We start from the raw sequence: 17,088 nt of genomic DNA, 5'->3' as shown, positions 1-17,088 counted from the left end.
AATTCTCCTCTATTCTTAGTTTAATGAAAGTTTTTGTTCACCGATGGATGTTTGGTTTTGTCAAATACATTTTCTGCATCTATTGATGTGATCATGTGATTTTTTTCTTTAGCCTGTTAATATAATAAATTATATAATTGATTTTTGAATGTCGAACCAGTCTTGTAAACCTGAAATACATTCCACTTGGTTGTGGTGCCTAAATTGTTAATGCAAGGTTAAATTCAATTAGCTATTTTTGAGAACTTCTGCACCTGTATTTGTGAGATGTATTGCCCTGTAGTTTTCTTTTCTTGTAATGTTTGTCTGCTTTAGGTATTAGGATGATGCTGACCTCATAGGAGACAGGAAGTAGTCCTGCTGCTTCTATTCCTCTGTAGGAAATTGCAATGAATTGGTATAAATTCTTACTTAAGTGTTTTATAGAATTCACCCATGAACCCGTCTTGGTTTGATGTTTTCTGCTTTAGAAGGTTATTATCAATTCATTTCTTTAACAGATATAGACCTGTTCAGATGGTCTGTTTCTTCTTGTGTGAATTTAGGTAGATTATATCTTTCAAGGAATTGGTCCATTTCTTTCAGATTATTAAAATTGGGGGCATGGTGTTGTTTATGGTATTCCCTTTTGATCCTTTTAAGGTCAATGGGGTCAACAGTGATGTTCCATCTTTGATTTCTGATATTAGTAAATCGTGTCCTCCTTTTTATCTAAATTAGCCTGGCAAGGGACTCATCAATTTTACCATTTTTTTTCTGAGAAACAGCTTTTGTTTTTGTTGATTTTCTCTCTTCGTGTCCCATTTTAAATTTCTTTGTGCCCTACTTTTACCATTTATTATCTTCGGATTACTTTGAATTTAATTTGCTCTTCTTTTTCTAGTTTGCTAAGGTAAAAGATTAAATGATTGATTTAAGATATTCTTCATTTATCTCTAATCCTGCTTTCACTGAATCCATAACATTTGATGTTATAATTTTATTTTCACTTATTTCAAAATACTTTTAAATTTCTCATGAGATTTCATCTTGACCCATATATTTCTTAGAAGTGTATTGCTTAATCTTCACAGATTTTGAGACTTTCCAATGATCTTTCTGTTATTGGCTTCTAGTTTAATTCCATTGTGGTTTAAGGACAGATATTGCATGATTTTCATTCTTTCAAATTTCTTCTATTTTATATTTATTTATTTATTTACGACAGTCTTGCTCTGTTACCAAGGCTGGAGTGCAGCAGTACAATCTCACTGCAACCTCTGCTTCCTGGGTTCAAACAATTCTTGTATCTTGGCCTTCTGAGTAGCAGGGATTACAGGGGTGTGCTATCACGCCTGGCTAATTTTTTTTTTTTTTTTTGGTATTTTTTCTTTTCTTTTCTTTTCTTTTAGATGGAGTTTCACTGCTGTCACCCAGGCTGGAGTGCAATGGCGCAATCTCAGTTCACTGCAACCTCCGCCTCCCAGGTTCAAGTGATTCTCCTACCTTAGCCTCCTGAATAGCTGGGATTACAGGCGCACATCCCCACACCCAGCTAATTTCTGTATTTTTAGTAGAGATGGGGTTTCACCATGTTGCCAGGGTGGTCTCAATCTCTTGACCTCGTGATCCACCCATCTCGGCCTCCCAGAGTGCTGGGATTACAGGCGTGAGCCACTGCGCCCAGCCTTTTTTTTTGTATTTTTGTAGAGATGGGGTTTCACCATGTTGTTCACCATGTTGATCAGTCTTGTGTCAAATTCTTGACCTCAAGTGATCTGCCTGCCGTGGCCTCCCAAAGTGCTGGGATTACAGGCCTGAGCCACCACACCTGGCCTTAAATTTCTTAAGATATCTTTTATAGCCCAGAATGTGGTCTATCTTGGTCAATATTCTATATGAGCTTGGGAAGACTTTGTAGTCTGTTGCTGTTTGATGTAGTAGGTTACATCTGTTACACTGTTGGTTGATAATGTTGTTGAGTTCAACTATGTCTGATTGAATTTTGCCTGGTGAATCCGTGCATTTCTGATAGAGGCATATTGAAGTCTCCAACATAATTGTGGGTTCATTTACGTTAAGTATCCACTTAACATTGTCCATAGGTTCTTAGAAACTGATTTTAAGCAAAACAATATACTATGTACCATAGTAACTATTTTTATACCAATTATCTATGGCGAAATTGGTTTCATTATACAAAACATAATTTCACTTTTAAAATTATAATTTCCAAGAACCTGTAGACAATGTTAACTGAAGACTTAAGGCATTTCTCTTTGCAGCTCTATCATTTTCTCCTCACATATTTGGACACTCCATTTTTACATGCTTACATGTTAAGTATTGTTCTGTTTTGTAAAAGGATAATAGGATAACTGATTTCTTTGTTATTATGTAAAGACTTTTTTATCCTTCATAAATGTCCTTGCTTTGAAGTCTGCTCTGTTTGAAATTAAAATAGGTACTCCCATTTTCTTTTGATTAATGTTATCAGTGTATATCTTCCTCAGTCTAATTACTTTTAATCTGTATGTGTTCATATTTAAAGTGAGTTTCTTGTAGACTACATATAGTTTGGTTCTTGGTTTTAATCCTCTAACAATCTTATTATTATCTTTTGAGATGGAGTCTCACTCTGCTACCCAGGCTGTAGAGCAGTGGCTTGAACATGGCTCACTGCAGCCTCACCCTCCTGGGCTCAAGAGATCCTTCTGCCTCAGCCTCCCATGTAGCTGGGAACACAGGCATGAACTAACATGCCTAGCTAATTTTTTGAATTTTTTATTTTTTTAGAGATGGGCAACTCTGTTACCCAGTCTGGTCTCAAACTCCTGGACTCACTTGATTGTCCCATCTTGGCCCCCCAGAGTGCTGGGATTACAGGCACGAGCCACCATGCTTGGCTTATTTTGGTCTTTTAATTGGTGTATTTATATCATTGACATTCAAAGTGATTACTGATATAATTGAAAGAATACTGATGATATTTGTTACTATTTTCTATTTGCTCTCTTTGTTCTTTGATCCTATTTTTGTATTCCACTCTGTCTTCCCGTTTTGTTTTAACTGAGCATTTTATATAATTTCATTTTCTCATTTGTCAGTTTATTAGTTGTACTTTTTAAATAAAAATTTCAGTGGTTTTCCTAGAATTTGCAGTATACATTTAGAACTAATCCAAGTTTATATTTTAATAACACTTTATTAGTTCACAGATTATGAGTACCCTTATAATACCAAAATAACCTTAATTCTTCTTTCCTACTCATTGTATCATTGCTGTCATTTACTCCACTTATCGGTAAGCATACATACACATATGAATAAGCATGTATATTATATATAATTAAACATATTGTTTCTATTATTAATTTGAACAAATTGATTTCTATTAAATCAATTTAGAATAATTTATTTTACCTTAACTGATTTCTTCTCTGATGTTCTTCCTTCTTTATGTATATCCAAGTTTATGACCTATATCATTTTCCTTCTCTCTAAGAAACTTCTTTTAACATTTCTTGCAAGGAGAGTCTACTGGCAAAACAGTCCCTCAATTTTTGTTTGTATGACAGTGTCTTTATTTCGACTTAACTTTTGAAAGATAATTTCATATGGTACAGAATTTTTAAGTTGGTGTTTTATTTTTCTTAACAGTTAAATATTTCACTTCGCTCTCTTCTTGCGTGCATGGTTTCTGAAGAGAAGTCTGATGTGATCTTTTCTACTCTATAAATAAGGTTTGCTTTTCCTTTTGGTTTCTTTCAGGATGTTTTCTTCATCTTTGATTTTCTATAGCTTGAAAATAAGAAAGCTATGCATAGTTTTTCTGGCTTTTATCCTTCTTGGTGTTTTCTGAGCTTCCTGGATCTGTGGTTTGGTGTCTGACATTAATTCAATAAAAATTCTCTGTACTTATTATTTGAAATATTTATTTTGTTCCTTTCATTTTCCCCTTCAAGTATTTCCATTATAAACACTTATGTAGTCCTTCCAATGTTATTGGTTATTCTGTTTTTTCTTTCTTTTGTCTTATTTTTCTTTGCTTTTTTTATTGAGATAAACTTAGAGATTGTTTCCTCAGCAGTGCTCTATCTAATAATAAATCCATCAAGGCATTTATCATTTCTGTTACAGTTTTCTTATCTGTATTCTTTCATTTTGGTTCTTAGAATTTTTATCTCTTTACTGACATTGCTAACCTTTCTTACATGCTGTCTACATTATCCATTAGACCGCTTAACAAATTAATAATAGTTGTTTTAAATTTCCATCCCTGATATTCCCTGACGTGTCTGGGTCTGGTTTTAAGTCTTATTCTTTTCAGACTATGTTTATTGTCTTTTAGTATGTGACTTGCAAATTTTTCTTGACAGGCAGACAAAATGTATTGGGTAAAAGGAATTGCTGTATATAAGCCTTTATTAATGTGGTGTAAGGTGATAAGACAAAGTAGCATCCTGTAAATCTATGATAAGGCCTCAATCTTTTTGTGAGCCTGTACCTTTGGACTGTGAACTTCAAACTTGCTTCTCAGTTTCTGTCTCCCACCCCTTAGGTAGAATGAGATGGCTTGAGGGGGCTGGAGTTATATATTTTCCTCCCTCCCAAAGGAAGGCTAGAGACAGCTGGGGTTTAGTTTCTGTAGCTTCATATATTTTTTTTAATAATAGAAAAATATTTTATGCCCCCAATGAAAATAATAAATAGAATTGTTCTCTTAATATTTGTATGCGTAACTTGTTTTTCTTTCTTTTAAGGTATGCATACTGGACAGAAAAAAATGTAAAATATTTTACATATTTAAAATAATAATCTACTCTCTTTTTTCTCTTTTCACAGAAGGGTTTACTTGGGCTTGTCTATAGCTTTAAGATTCCCAGCACTTATTTTATATATTGTATTCATTTTTGCTATGAAGAAAAAATTTCAAGGAAAAGATACCAAGGCATTGGACAATGAAAGAAAAGTAATGGATGAAGCAAACTTAGAATTCTTAAATAATGGTGAACATTTTGTACCTTCTGCTGGAACAGATAGTAAAACATGTAATTTGGACATGCAAGACAATGCTGCTGCCAACTAACATTGTATTGATTCATTAATATGTTATTTTTGAGGTGTTCCTGGTCTTTTCACTGACAATTCCAACATTCTTTACTTACAGTGGACCAATGGATAAGCCTACGCATCTATAATAAACTATAAAAAATGGGAGTACCCATGGTTAGGATATAGCTATGCCTTTATGGTTAAGATTAGAATATATGATCCATAAAAATTTAAAGTGAGAAGCATGGTTAGTATGTAATACAATAAAAAGTAATTGTTTGGTAGTTGTAACTGCTAATAAAACCAGTGACTAGAATATAAGGGAAGTAAAAGGGAAAAGATAGATTAATAGCCTAAATAAAGAGAAAAGCCTGATGCCTTTAAAAAAAAATGAAACACTTTGGATGTATTACTTAGTCCAAAATCTAGCCTGGATTTATGCTATAATATATACTTTTCATGTTAAGTTGTATATTTTTCAGAAATTATAAATATTATTAATTTAAAATTTGAATTTGTGTTTGACTAACAACCTCGATGGATCTTCTTCCAACGTCCCGTTAAGATCCTGCAGAAGAAATAGAAATATTCAAATATTTGCGAGGTATAATTGTGAGACAACATATTATAATACGTGTTAAGTTTCTACTGGACCCATGGAAGTGGATTAAGAAAAACTGACTTTAGCTTGAGAAAGCAAAACCCATTGATAAGGTGCGTCTTCATTGCATCTGTCTGTTCTCTGGGAGAAGCAAAATCTGTGTTACTTTCTTGCATACTTGTTTGTTTATTCATTGTACACAAAAATATCTTCCACATCTCCACAAGCTGGACAAGAAATAGAGAAAATGATATCAAATATTTAAATATTGCATTTTCTAGTAGTGATGCAGGATATTTCTTGGCCTCTTCACCGGACTCACAATAGAGGTGCCCTGTTCATTTGGTCTGCCATGCTCGGCCACTTGTGGGAGGGAGAGTGTGAGTGACCAAGTGCAGGACCATGTGGGCCATTCTGGTCATTGATACAGAAACAAGCTCTGTGAGTTTCCCATGGCCAGACCAGGTGCAAGCGAGTGAATGCTGGACCTGGGCAACCACTCCAGGCATCGAAACAGGAGTGAGTTACATGCAGGGCTGGCAACCAGACAAGGTGCAAGGGTGCTCATGATCCTGAAGCCCCAGAGGGGTTGTTATGGTGCTCCTTTAGTTCCACCATCTACAGTCTGACAGATGGCAGCATGTTAGCAGCTCAGCTGGCCCCTTGTCTCTTTACCTTGGGTGGCTACCCTCTGCCAGTGAGGGCAAAGGCCAGTGTGACAGCCTTTTCTGGGTACCTGCATTCGGTGGGTTCCAGGCCCATGTCTGGTGTCCAGGAAGAATGAGGTCACATTGACAGTTGAAGGGTGGTGAAGGTGGAGAATTTTAATGAGTGATGAAGACAACTCTCAGTGGTGAGGGGAGCTGGAGAGGGGATGGGAAAGGCAGGTTGTCTTCCCCGAAGTCCTGCTGTCTCTTCCTCAAATTCAAGCCATCTCCCCCAGTCCACCAGCTGAGTCTGGAGTCTTTATAGGCACAGGATGGGGAGTGTGTGCTGATTGGTTTCTGAGTATGCAAAAAAGGTTAAAGTGAAGGCACCACTCAAAGGTGGGCATGACAGTATAGAAAACCAATTAAGAAAGAGTAGTTCTATCTAAAATAGGTGGAGGGTGGGATCAGTCAGAGGAAAGCCTGCCAAATAAGAAGACAACTTCTCAATCTGGTCTAAGGCTTTAACTTGTAGCCTGGCTTCTGGACTTTAAACTGTCTTCAGCTTGGAGGTGGGGTTTCACCGGGAACCTGCCCCTATCTGCCTAGGCATTTGGCTGTCTGCTGTCACTATCAGGAGCAACATCTCTACTTAGTGAATGCTAGAGGTTGTAGTTTATAATTCTCAATTGGTTAAAAGATGTTTTGTATCAAAATCAACTGTAAAAATATATTTTAAAGGAAATATAATTATGTATGTACTTTAGAGATTCCAAATTCAAACATGTGTGATATAGCTTGGATATCTTTAAAACATTCCACATGATGCTAGGATTCCTTGCTAGACCGCCATGTATAGGAGAAGGTATACCTGAGTGTAGCAAAATCACAAGAAATTATTACTAGAATATGGGAACTGGCCTGTAACATATATATGTGTGTATATATATATGTGTATATATATATATGTGTGTGTGTATATATATATATGTATACATATATATCTTTATACCTGTTCTCAGCCTGTAATCCTGAGGAAAAAAAAATAATCACAGAAACAGAAATTTGAGGAAACCCACATACATGCTAGGTTTGTAGGTATCATATAACAAATCTAATGTGATCACACACACACACACATAATCATACATATTTATTGAATACAATGTGATATTTCAATACATGTATACATTGTGTAATAATCAAATCATGGTTATTAGCATATCCATCACCTTATACATTTATAATTTCTTTTTTTTTTTTTTTTTTTTTTGAGGCGGAGTCTCGCTCTGTCGCCCAGGCTGGAGTGCAGTGGCGCGATCTCCGCTCACTGCAAGCTCCGCCTCCCGGGTTCACGCCATTCTCCTGCCTCAGCCTCTCCGAGTAGCTGGGACTACAGGCGCCCGCCACCACGCCCGGCTAATTTTTTTTGTATTTTTAGTAGAGACGGGGTTTAAGTCCTCTCTTCTAGCTTTTTGAAATATTTAATGCATTATTGTTACCTATAGTCACCCTACTATGCAGTAAGTACCAGCAACTTATTCCTCCTATCTAACTGGAACATTGTACTCATTAACCAACTCCTCCCCATCTTCCCCTTCCCCTGTTTTTCCTGTCTTTGGTAAGCACAATTTTACTCTTAATGTCTACAAGATCAATTTGTTTAGATTCTTCACACAAATGACATCATGCAGTATTTTTCTTTCTGTACCTGACTTATTTCCCTTAACATAGTGTTCTCCAGGCTCCACTATTTTTTTGTAAATGACAGGATTTCATCCTTTTTTGTGGCAGAATGGTAGTCAATTTTGTATATATGCCACATTTTCTTGATCCATTTCTCTGTTGATGGCATTTAGGTTGATTCCATGTTTTGGCTAAAATCAACAGCGCTGCAATTAACATGGGAGTGCAAAATGACTCTTCAGCATACTCATTTTATTTTCTGTGAATATATACCCAGTAGTGGGATTGCTGGATCATATGATATATCTATTTTTAATTTTTTGAGGAATATCCATGCTGTTTTTCATAATGGCTGTAGTAATTTCCATTCCCAACAGTGTATAAGACTTTCCTTTTTTCCACAGTATTGCCAGCATTTTTTCTTTTCTTTTTTTTTGTTTTGTTTTTGGTCTTTTATGACAGCCTTTCTAACTGGGGTGAGGTGATAATCTCATTCTGCTTTTTATTTGCATTTCCCTGATTATTAGTGATATTGAGCATTTTTTTCATATAACTGTTGTCCATTTGTATATCTTTCTTGGAGAAATATCTATTCAGGTATTTTGTCCATTTTTAAATTACATTATTTTTCTATTGAATTGTTTGAATTTTTTATAAATTCTAGATAATAACCTCTTGTCAGATGTATAATTTGTAAATATTTTCTCTTATTCTGTAGCTATTCTCCTTAGTCTGTTGATTGTTTCCTTTTCTATACAGAAGATTTTTAATTTGATGTCATTACTGTATTTTTGCTATTGTTGCCTGAGTTATTGAGATCTTGTCTAATAAATCCTTGCCCAGACTGAAGTTATGTAGCATTTCTCCTTGTATTATTCTAGTTTCATAGTTTTGGGTTTTACATTTAAATCTTTAATCTATTTTGAATTGAATTTTGTATATGGTGAGAAATAGAGGTCTAGTTTTATTCTGTTGCATGCAGATATTCAGTTTTTTCATCATCATTTATTGAAAAGAGTGACCTTTCCTTGATTTGTGTTCTTGGCATCTTTTTCAAATCAGTTGGTTGTAAATGCATGAATTTATTTCTGGCATTTCTGTTTTGTTCCATTTGTCTTTTTGTCTTTTCTATATTTTTAGCCAATACAATGCAGTTTTGGTTACTATAGCTTTGTAGCATATTTTTAAGCCAAGTTGTGTAATGTCTCTAGCTTTGTCTGTTTGCTCAGAATTGCTTTAGTTATTCAGTCTGTTGTGGACTTCCAGTAATGTGTTGAATAGGACTGGTAAATGTGAGAAATTTTATCTTGTTCCAGATCTTAGAGGAAAAGCTTTCAACTATTCCTCATTCAGCATTACACTGCCTATGGATTTGTCATATATGGACTTTGTTATGTTGGAGTATGTTCCTTCTATACCTAATTGTTGAGAGCTTTTATTATGTAGAGGTGTTGAATTTTGTCAAATGGATCTGCATCTATTAAAATGATCATATAATTTTTGTCTGACTCTATTGATGTGATGTATCATGTTTATTGATTTACATATGTTGAAATATGCTTGCATCCCTGGGATGAATCCCACTTGATTTTTAAAATTTATTGTTGAATTTGGTTTGCTGGTATTTTGTTGACATTTTTTTCATCTAAGTTCATCAAGGATATTGGCCTGAAGTATTTTTGTTGCTGTTGTTGTCTTTCTCTAGTTTTAGAATCAGTGTGATGATGGCTTCACGAAATAAATTTGAAAGAGTTCCCTCCTTTTCAATTTATTAAAATAGTTTGTAAACAATTGTGTTCATTCTTTTAAAGTTATTTTGTAGAATTTAGCCATGAAGTCATCATGTCTTGGACATTCCGTTAATGAAATACATTTTATTACTGCTTAAGATCTCATTACTCATTATTTGTTGATTCACATTTTCTATTTCTTCTTAATTCAGTCTTGGCAGATTTTTAATATTTTTATTTCAATAGATTTTGGGGTACAGGCAGCTTTTGGTTACATGGGTAAGTTCTTTGGTGATGTCTGAGACTTTTGTGTACCTGTCACCTAAGAAGTGTACACTGTATGCAGTATGTAGTATTATATCCATTATATCCTTCACCACCCTCCCAAACTTCACCCTTATGTTCAGGAACTGATCCATTTCTTCTAGATTTTTCATATTGTTGGCATATCATTAATTGTGCATAGTAGTTTCTTATGAACTTTTGTATTTCGGTTGCATCAGTTGCAATGCCTCCTTTTTAATCTGATTTTATTTATTTGACTCCTCTCTTTTTTTTCTTGGTTAGTCTTGCTAAAGGTTTGCCATTTTTGTTTATGTTTTTATAAAATCAGCTCTGCATTTCACTTATCTTTTGTGGTGTTTGTTAGGTCTCTACTGTACTCTGATTTTATTATTTTCCTTCTAATGTGACTTTATTTTATTCTTGCTTTTCTGTCCTTGAGATCCATCATTTGGTGGTTCATTTGAGAGCTTTTTTTGATGTAGACATCTATTGCTATAAACCTCCTTCTAAGGACCACTTTTGCTGTGTTCCATAAGTTTTAGTATGTTGTGTTTTCATCTTCATTTGTCTTTAGAAAGTTTTAAAATTTATCTTTTAATTTCTTCAATGGCTTACAGGCTGTTTAGAAACATGCTGTTTAATTTCCATGTACTTGCAGCATTTCAGAACTCCTCCTTTTGTTGAATTCTAGTTTTATTTCATTATGGTGAAAAATGATACTTGATATGATTTTAGTTCTTTTGAATTTTTAAAGACTTTTTTGGTAAACTAACATATAGTCTATCCTGGAGAGCATACCATGTGTAGTATAGAAGAACGTGCATTCTGCAGCTGTTGGTTAGAATGTTCTGTAAATGTCTGTTAGGTCCATTTGGTCTAGAGTGCAATTTAAATCTGATTTTTTTTCTTGGTTTTCTGTAAATAATCTGTCCATTGCAGGAAGCAGGGTGTTGAAATCTCCTACTGTTATTGTATTACTATGTATCTCTCCCTGTAAATCTATTAATGTTTCCTTTATGTATTTAGATGCTTTGATGTTGGGTGCATAGGTATTCATGATTGCTATATGCTCTTGTTGTATTGACCCTTTTATCATTATATAATGGCCTTGTCTCTTCATGTTTTAACTTGAAATTTATGTTTATCTGAGAGAGTATAGCTACTCTTGTTTTGTTTTGGTTTTTATTTGTATGGAGTATCTTTTTCCACTCATTCACTCTCAGTCTATGCATGTCTGTATAGGTGAAGTAAGTCTCTTGTTGGCAATGTATAGTTGAGTCTTGTTATTTTATCTGTTCATTCAACTTTATATCTTTTAACTGGAGAATTGAGTTTATATACATTCAGTGTGATTCTTGAAAGTAAGAACTTACCTCTGCCTTTTTGCTGCTCTTTTTTGAGCTGTGATTTTGTATCTTTTAAAAAAAATCTTCCTATCTCTTCTTCTCCTTATCCTTCCTTGTCTAGTATCCTCTGTTTGACTTTTTACTTCTATGAGATCAACTCTTTTAAGGTTCCACATATGAGTGAAAACACATAGTGCAAAATATTCTGCTCCTGGCTTATTTCATTTATCATAATGTTGCTGAATTCTATTCATGTTGCTGCAAATGACAAGATTTAATTCTTTTTTATAGCTAATTAGTATTCTATGTATCTCTCTAAACATACAGATATATGTCTATCTATCCATCTATCTGATGTTTACTTTATCCATTTATTTGTTGTTGGACACGGATATTAATGCTATATTTTGGCTCCTGTGAACAGGGATGCGATAAACATCCAGGTGCAAACATATATTTATTTAGTGATTTTATTTCCTTTGGATAAATTCTCAATAGTGCGATTACTAGATTGTAAGGTATTTCCATTGTAGTTTGTTGAGGAACCTCTTTACTCTTCCCTTTGTGGCCATACTAGTTTACATTACCACGAACTGTCTGTAAGAATTCTCTGTAGTCTGCATCCTTGCAAGCATTTATAGTTTGTCTTTTTTTATGATAGCCATTCTAACTGGGGTGAGAGGATACCTCATTGTGGTTTTTATTTGCATATCTCTTTTAATTAGTGATGTTGACAATTTTTTTCATATATTTGTTAGCCAATTGTATGTCTTCTTTTGAGCAATGTCTATTCAGACTATTTGCCCAGTCTTTTAAAAATTAACTTGCTGATCTTTTTGCTGTTGAACTGTTTGAGTTCCTTGTATGCTCTGAATATTAATCTTCTGTTGATTGAGTAGCTTGGAAATATTTTCTCACATTCTGTAGATTGGCTCTTCACCCTGTTGATTATTTCTATTGCCATACAGAGCATTTTATTGGTTATTATCTCATTTATTCATTTTTGCTTTTGTTGCCTGTGTTTTTAAGGTCTTATTCATAAAATCTTTTTGCAGACCAATGTCCTGTAATATTTTCCCTATAATTTCTTAGAGTAGTTTTATTGTTTCTGGTATAACATTTAGGTCTTTGATCCATTTTGAGTTTTTTTTAATAGCATAAGAGGTGGGAGCTCTTTTTCATTATTCTGCATGTGTATATTCATTTTTTTCAGCACAATTATTGAACAGGTTGTCCTTGCCCCAGGGAGACTTTTTGGTATTTTTGTCAAAAAAAAAAAAAACAGTGGCTATACATATGTGGATTAATTTCTGGGTTTTCTATTCTGTTCAGCTAGTCTGTGTGTCTGTTTTTATGCTAGTATCATGCTGTTTTGGTTACTGTAGCTTTGCAGTATATTCTGACCTCTGGTAGTGTAATGAATCTGGCTTTGGTCTTTTTGATAAGAACTGCTCTGGTGATTTGAGGACTTTTGTGGTTCTGTAGAAATTTTCTAATATTTTCTATTTCAGTGAAGAGTGTCATTGGTATTTTGATATGAATTGCATGAATTTGTGGATTGATTTGGATAGTAGTGTCATTTAAACAATATTGATTTTTCTGATTCATAAACATAGGATTTCTTTCTACATATTTGTATCCTCTTCAATATTTTTCATCAGCATTTTGTACATTTTCTTGGAGAACTTTTTACCTCCTTGGCAAAATTTATTCCTAGGTCTTTTTTTTTTTTTTTGGAGCTCTTGTAAATAGGTTTGTCCTTGTGATTTTTTTTAGCTAATTCATTGTTTATTTATAGAAACACTACTGATTTTTGTATATTAATTTTGCATCCAGCATCTTTATTGAAATCATTTACCATTTCTAATGTTTTTGTTTTGTTTTGTAAGTCTCTAGATTTTTCTATATATAAGATCAGGTCATCTGCAAAAATGGACAAATTGACTTTCTCCTTTCCAATTTAAATGCTCTTCTTTATTTCTCTTTCTTAGTTGCCCTGGCTAGAAATTCAGAACTATGTTGATTAGGAATGGCGAGATTAGACAAACTTGTTCTGTTTCTTAGGGTAAAAGCTCTCTGATTTTCCCCATTCAGAAAATAGTTAGATGTGTGTTTTTCATATATGACCTTTAATATGTTGATGCAGTTTTCTTTTATACCTAATTTACTGAAAGTTTTTATCAGGAAGAGATATTCGAATTTATTCAAAAGCATTTCCTGTGTCTACTAAGATGGTCACATAACTTTTATTCTACTGATGTGATGCATGACCCTACTGATTCACGTATTTTGAACCATTCTTGCATTCCTTGGATAAATCTCACTCAATCATGGTATTATTTCTTGGTATGTTGTTGGATTAGTTTGCTATTATTTTGTTGGTTATTTTTGTGTCTATATATATCAGAAATACTTGCCTGTAGTTTTTTCTTTTTATTTCCTGATGTTCTAATTGGGTTTTAATTGCAGTGTTTTGCTGGCCTTGTAGAATGAGTTAAGAAAATTCCCTTGGTTTCACATTTTTAGAATCATTTCAGAATAATGAGTTTTAATTCTTGTTAAAAAGAATTGTACCAGTAGAATTAATACCCATAGAATTCAACAGTGAAGCCATATAGTCCTCAGCTTGTATTTGTTGGAAGACTTTTTGTTACTGATTCAACCATGTTACTTGTTATTGGTCTGTCAGATTTTGTATTTCTTCTTTATTCAATCATGATAGATTGTGTGTCAGGAATTTATCAATTTTCTCTAGGTTTTCAAATTTAAAATAGTGTTCAGAGTATCTCCTAATGATCCTTTGTATTTCTGTAGTAGCTGTTGTGAAATTTCCTTGTTAATTTCTGATTTTATTTAGTTGGGTCTTTTTTTTTTTCTTAGTCTAGCTAATGGTTTGTCAATTTTGTTAATCTTTTCAAAAAACTAGCATTTTGGTTTGTTGATCTTTTGTATTTTTTTTTTTTTACTCTTTGTCATTTAGTTTTGCCATGATCTTATTTCTTTTATCTACTAATTTTGGATTAGGTTTGAAAATTTTTATGTGTTAATTGATGTACATGTTCAGGTTGTTTATTTTTAAATTTTCTAGGTTTTTTTGATATAGGCCTCTATTGCTATAAACTTGCTTCTTAATACTTCTTTTGCTGTGTCTCATAGGTTTTGGCATATTGCATTTGTATTTTCATGTTTTTCAGATAATTTTTTAAATTTTATTCTTAATGTCTTTCTTCACTCATTGGTTATTTAAGAATATGTTGTTTAATTTCCGTGTATTTGTATAGTTTTGAATGTTACTCTTGTTATTATGTCTAGTTTTATTTCGTGTGGCCAGTTAAGATACCTGACATGTATTTGATTTTTTTTAAATAATTTTTGAGACCTGTTTTGTGTCCTAACATATGGTCTATCCTGGCGATTGTTCCACATGCTAATGAAAAGTATGTGCATTCAGCAACTGTTGGGTGAAGTGTTCCTTAAATATCCATTAGGTCCGCTTCATCTGTAGTGAAGGTTTTTATTTTGATTTCCTTTTTTAAACTTTAGATTCAGAGGGTACATGTGTAGTTTATTATAAGGGTGTATTGCATAGTGCTGAGTGTTGGGCTTCTATTCATCCTGTCACCCAGATAGTAAAAATAATATCCAATAAGACTTTTTTTAGTCCCTTGTTTTCATCTCTCTTTCCCTTTGTTTGGAGTTTCCAGTATCTATTGTTCTCATTGTTACATCTATGGTAATGCAAGATTTAGCTCCCACTTACAAGTGAAAACATGTGATATTAGGCTTTCTGTTTCTTACGTAGTTTGCTTAGGATAATGGCCTCCAGGTGCATCCATGTTGCTGCAAAAGACGTGATTTTATTTTTTCTTATGGCTGTGTAGTATTCCATGGTGTATATGCACCACATTTTCTTTATACAATCAACCATTGATGGGCACCTAAGTTGATTCCATTCTCTGCTACTGTGAATAGTTCTGCCATAAACATACAAATGCATGTGACTTTTTGATAGAATGATTTATTCGTCTTTGAGTATCCACGTATTAATGGGATTACGGGGTCAATTGGTGGTTCTGTTTTTAATTCTTCAAGAAATGTTCTAACTGCTTTCCACAGACACTGCAGGAATTTGCGATCCTACAAACAGTGTATAAGAATTCCCTTTTCTCCATAACCTCATCAACATCTGTTATTTTTTGACTATTTAATAGTAACCATTCTGGTGGGTGTGAGATGATGGTATCTCCTTGTGGTTGTGATTTTCACTTCTCTGATGATTAGCTATGCTGAGAAATCTTTTAATTTATATTGGCTGCTTGTATGTCTTCTTTTGAAAAATGTTTGCTCATGTCCTTTGCTCACATTTCACTTGGGTTGTTGCTTACTCTTGATTTATTTAAGTTCTTAATAGACACTGAATGTTAGTCGCTTGTTGGATGCATAGTTTGCATCCAAACGATGCAATCCAAAATTCCATAGTTTGCAATTTTTTTTTCACATCTTGTAGGTTGTCTGTTTTGATCACAGTTTCTTTTATTGTGTAGAAGCTCTTTAGTTTACTCAAGTTCTAATTGTCTATTTTTCATTTTGTTGCATTTGCTTTTGGGATCTTCATCATAAATTCTTTTCCTAGGCCAGTGTCTAGATGACTACTTCCTAGGTTTTATCAAGAATATTTGTGGTTTGAGATCTTACATTTAAGACTTTAATCTATCTTGAGTTAATTTTTACACATTGTGAGAGGTAAGTTTCCAATTTTGTTCTTTTGCATATGGTTAGCCAATTTTCCCAGCACCGTTTGTTGAGTATAGTGTCCTTTTCCCATTGTTTATTTTGGTTAATTTTTTCAAAGATGAGTTTGTTGTAAATGTACAGCTTTATTTCAGGGTTCTCTGTTCCATTCTATTGGTCTATGTGTCTAATATTTAGCAGTACCATGCTTTTTGATTACTGTATTCTTACAATTTGAAGTCATTTAGAGTGATGTCTCTTTCTTTGTTGTTTTGCTCAGGATTGCATTAACCATTTGGGCTCTTTTTTTCATTGCATATGAATTTTGGAATAGTGTTTTTACTAATTATGTGAAAAATAACATTGGCAGTTCGATAGGAATGGCATTGAATCTACAGGTTGCCTTGGGCAGAATAAGCACTTTAATAATATTGATTCTTTCCATCTATGAGCACCAAATGTTTTTTCATTTGTTTGTGCCAGCTTTTATTTATTTCAACATTGTTTTATTGTTCTTCTTATACAGATCTTGCACCTCCTTGATTAGGTTTATTTCTAGGTATTTTTATATGCTTATTGTAAGTGGGATTGAGAGTTCTTGATTTGGTTCTGAGCTTGAATATTATTGGTATATAGAAATGTCAATAATTTTTGCATGTTGATTTTGTATCCTGAGAGTTTGCTGAAGTCGTTTATCAAGGTAAAGTGTCTTTTGGCAGAAATTTTAGGGTTTTCAAGGTATACAATCATATAATCAGCAAAAGAGATAACTTTACTCCCTGTTTTCCTATTTGGATGACTTTTCTTTCTTTCTCTTGCCTGATTTCTCTGGCTACAGCTTCAAGTACTGTCTTTAATAAGGTTGGTGAAAGTTAGACATTCTTGTCTTCTTCCAGTTATTAAAGGGAATGTTTTCAGCTTTTGCCCATTCAGTATGATGTTACCTGTGGGTTTGTCATAGATGGCACTTATTATTTTGAGGTAAGTTTTTTCAGTGCCTAGTTTCTTGAGGGTTTTTATCACGAAGG

General features: G+C 33.6%; 1 protein-coding gene across 3 annotated transcripts in view; it reads left to right on the top strand.

The window, feature by feature from the left end:
* The window catches only part of SLCO1B3 (solute carrier organic anion transporter family member 1B3), a 196,804-nt gene that overhangs the window by 89,302 nt on the left and 90,414 nt on the right, over nucleotides 1–17,088 (top strand). The window contains exon 14 of one of the 3 annotated variants that reach the window (XM_030804742.1): nucleotides 4,825–5,736. The exons of 1 other annotated variant lie outside the window; for it this stretch is intronic. In XM_030804742.1, coding sequence (XP_030660602.1) covers nucleotides 4,825–5,068 — 244 coding nt within the window. In that variant the 3' untranslated portion in view covers nucleotides 5,069–5,736. Of the gene's footprint in view, nucleotides 1–4,824; nucleotides 5,737–17,088 lie in introns of those variants that run through there. One more of the 3 variants, XM_003265581.4, reaches the window with a different exon arrangement.

Source organism: Nomascus leucogenys, chromosome 23 (assembly GCF_006542625.1).
Source record: "Nomascus leucogenys isolate Asia chromosome 23, Asia_NLE_v1, whole genome shotgun sequence".
Classification (NCBI taxonomy): Eukaryota; Metazoa; Chordata; class Mammalia; order Primates; family Hylobatidae; genus Nomascus; species Nomascus leucogenys.
This window is presented reverse-complemented; position numbering and strand designations above follow the sequence as displayed.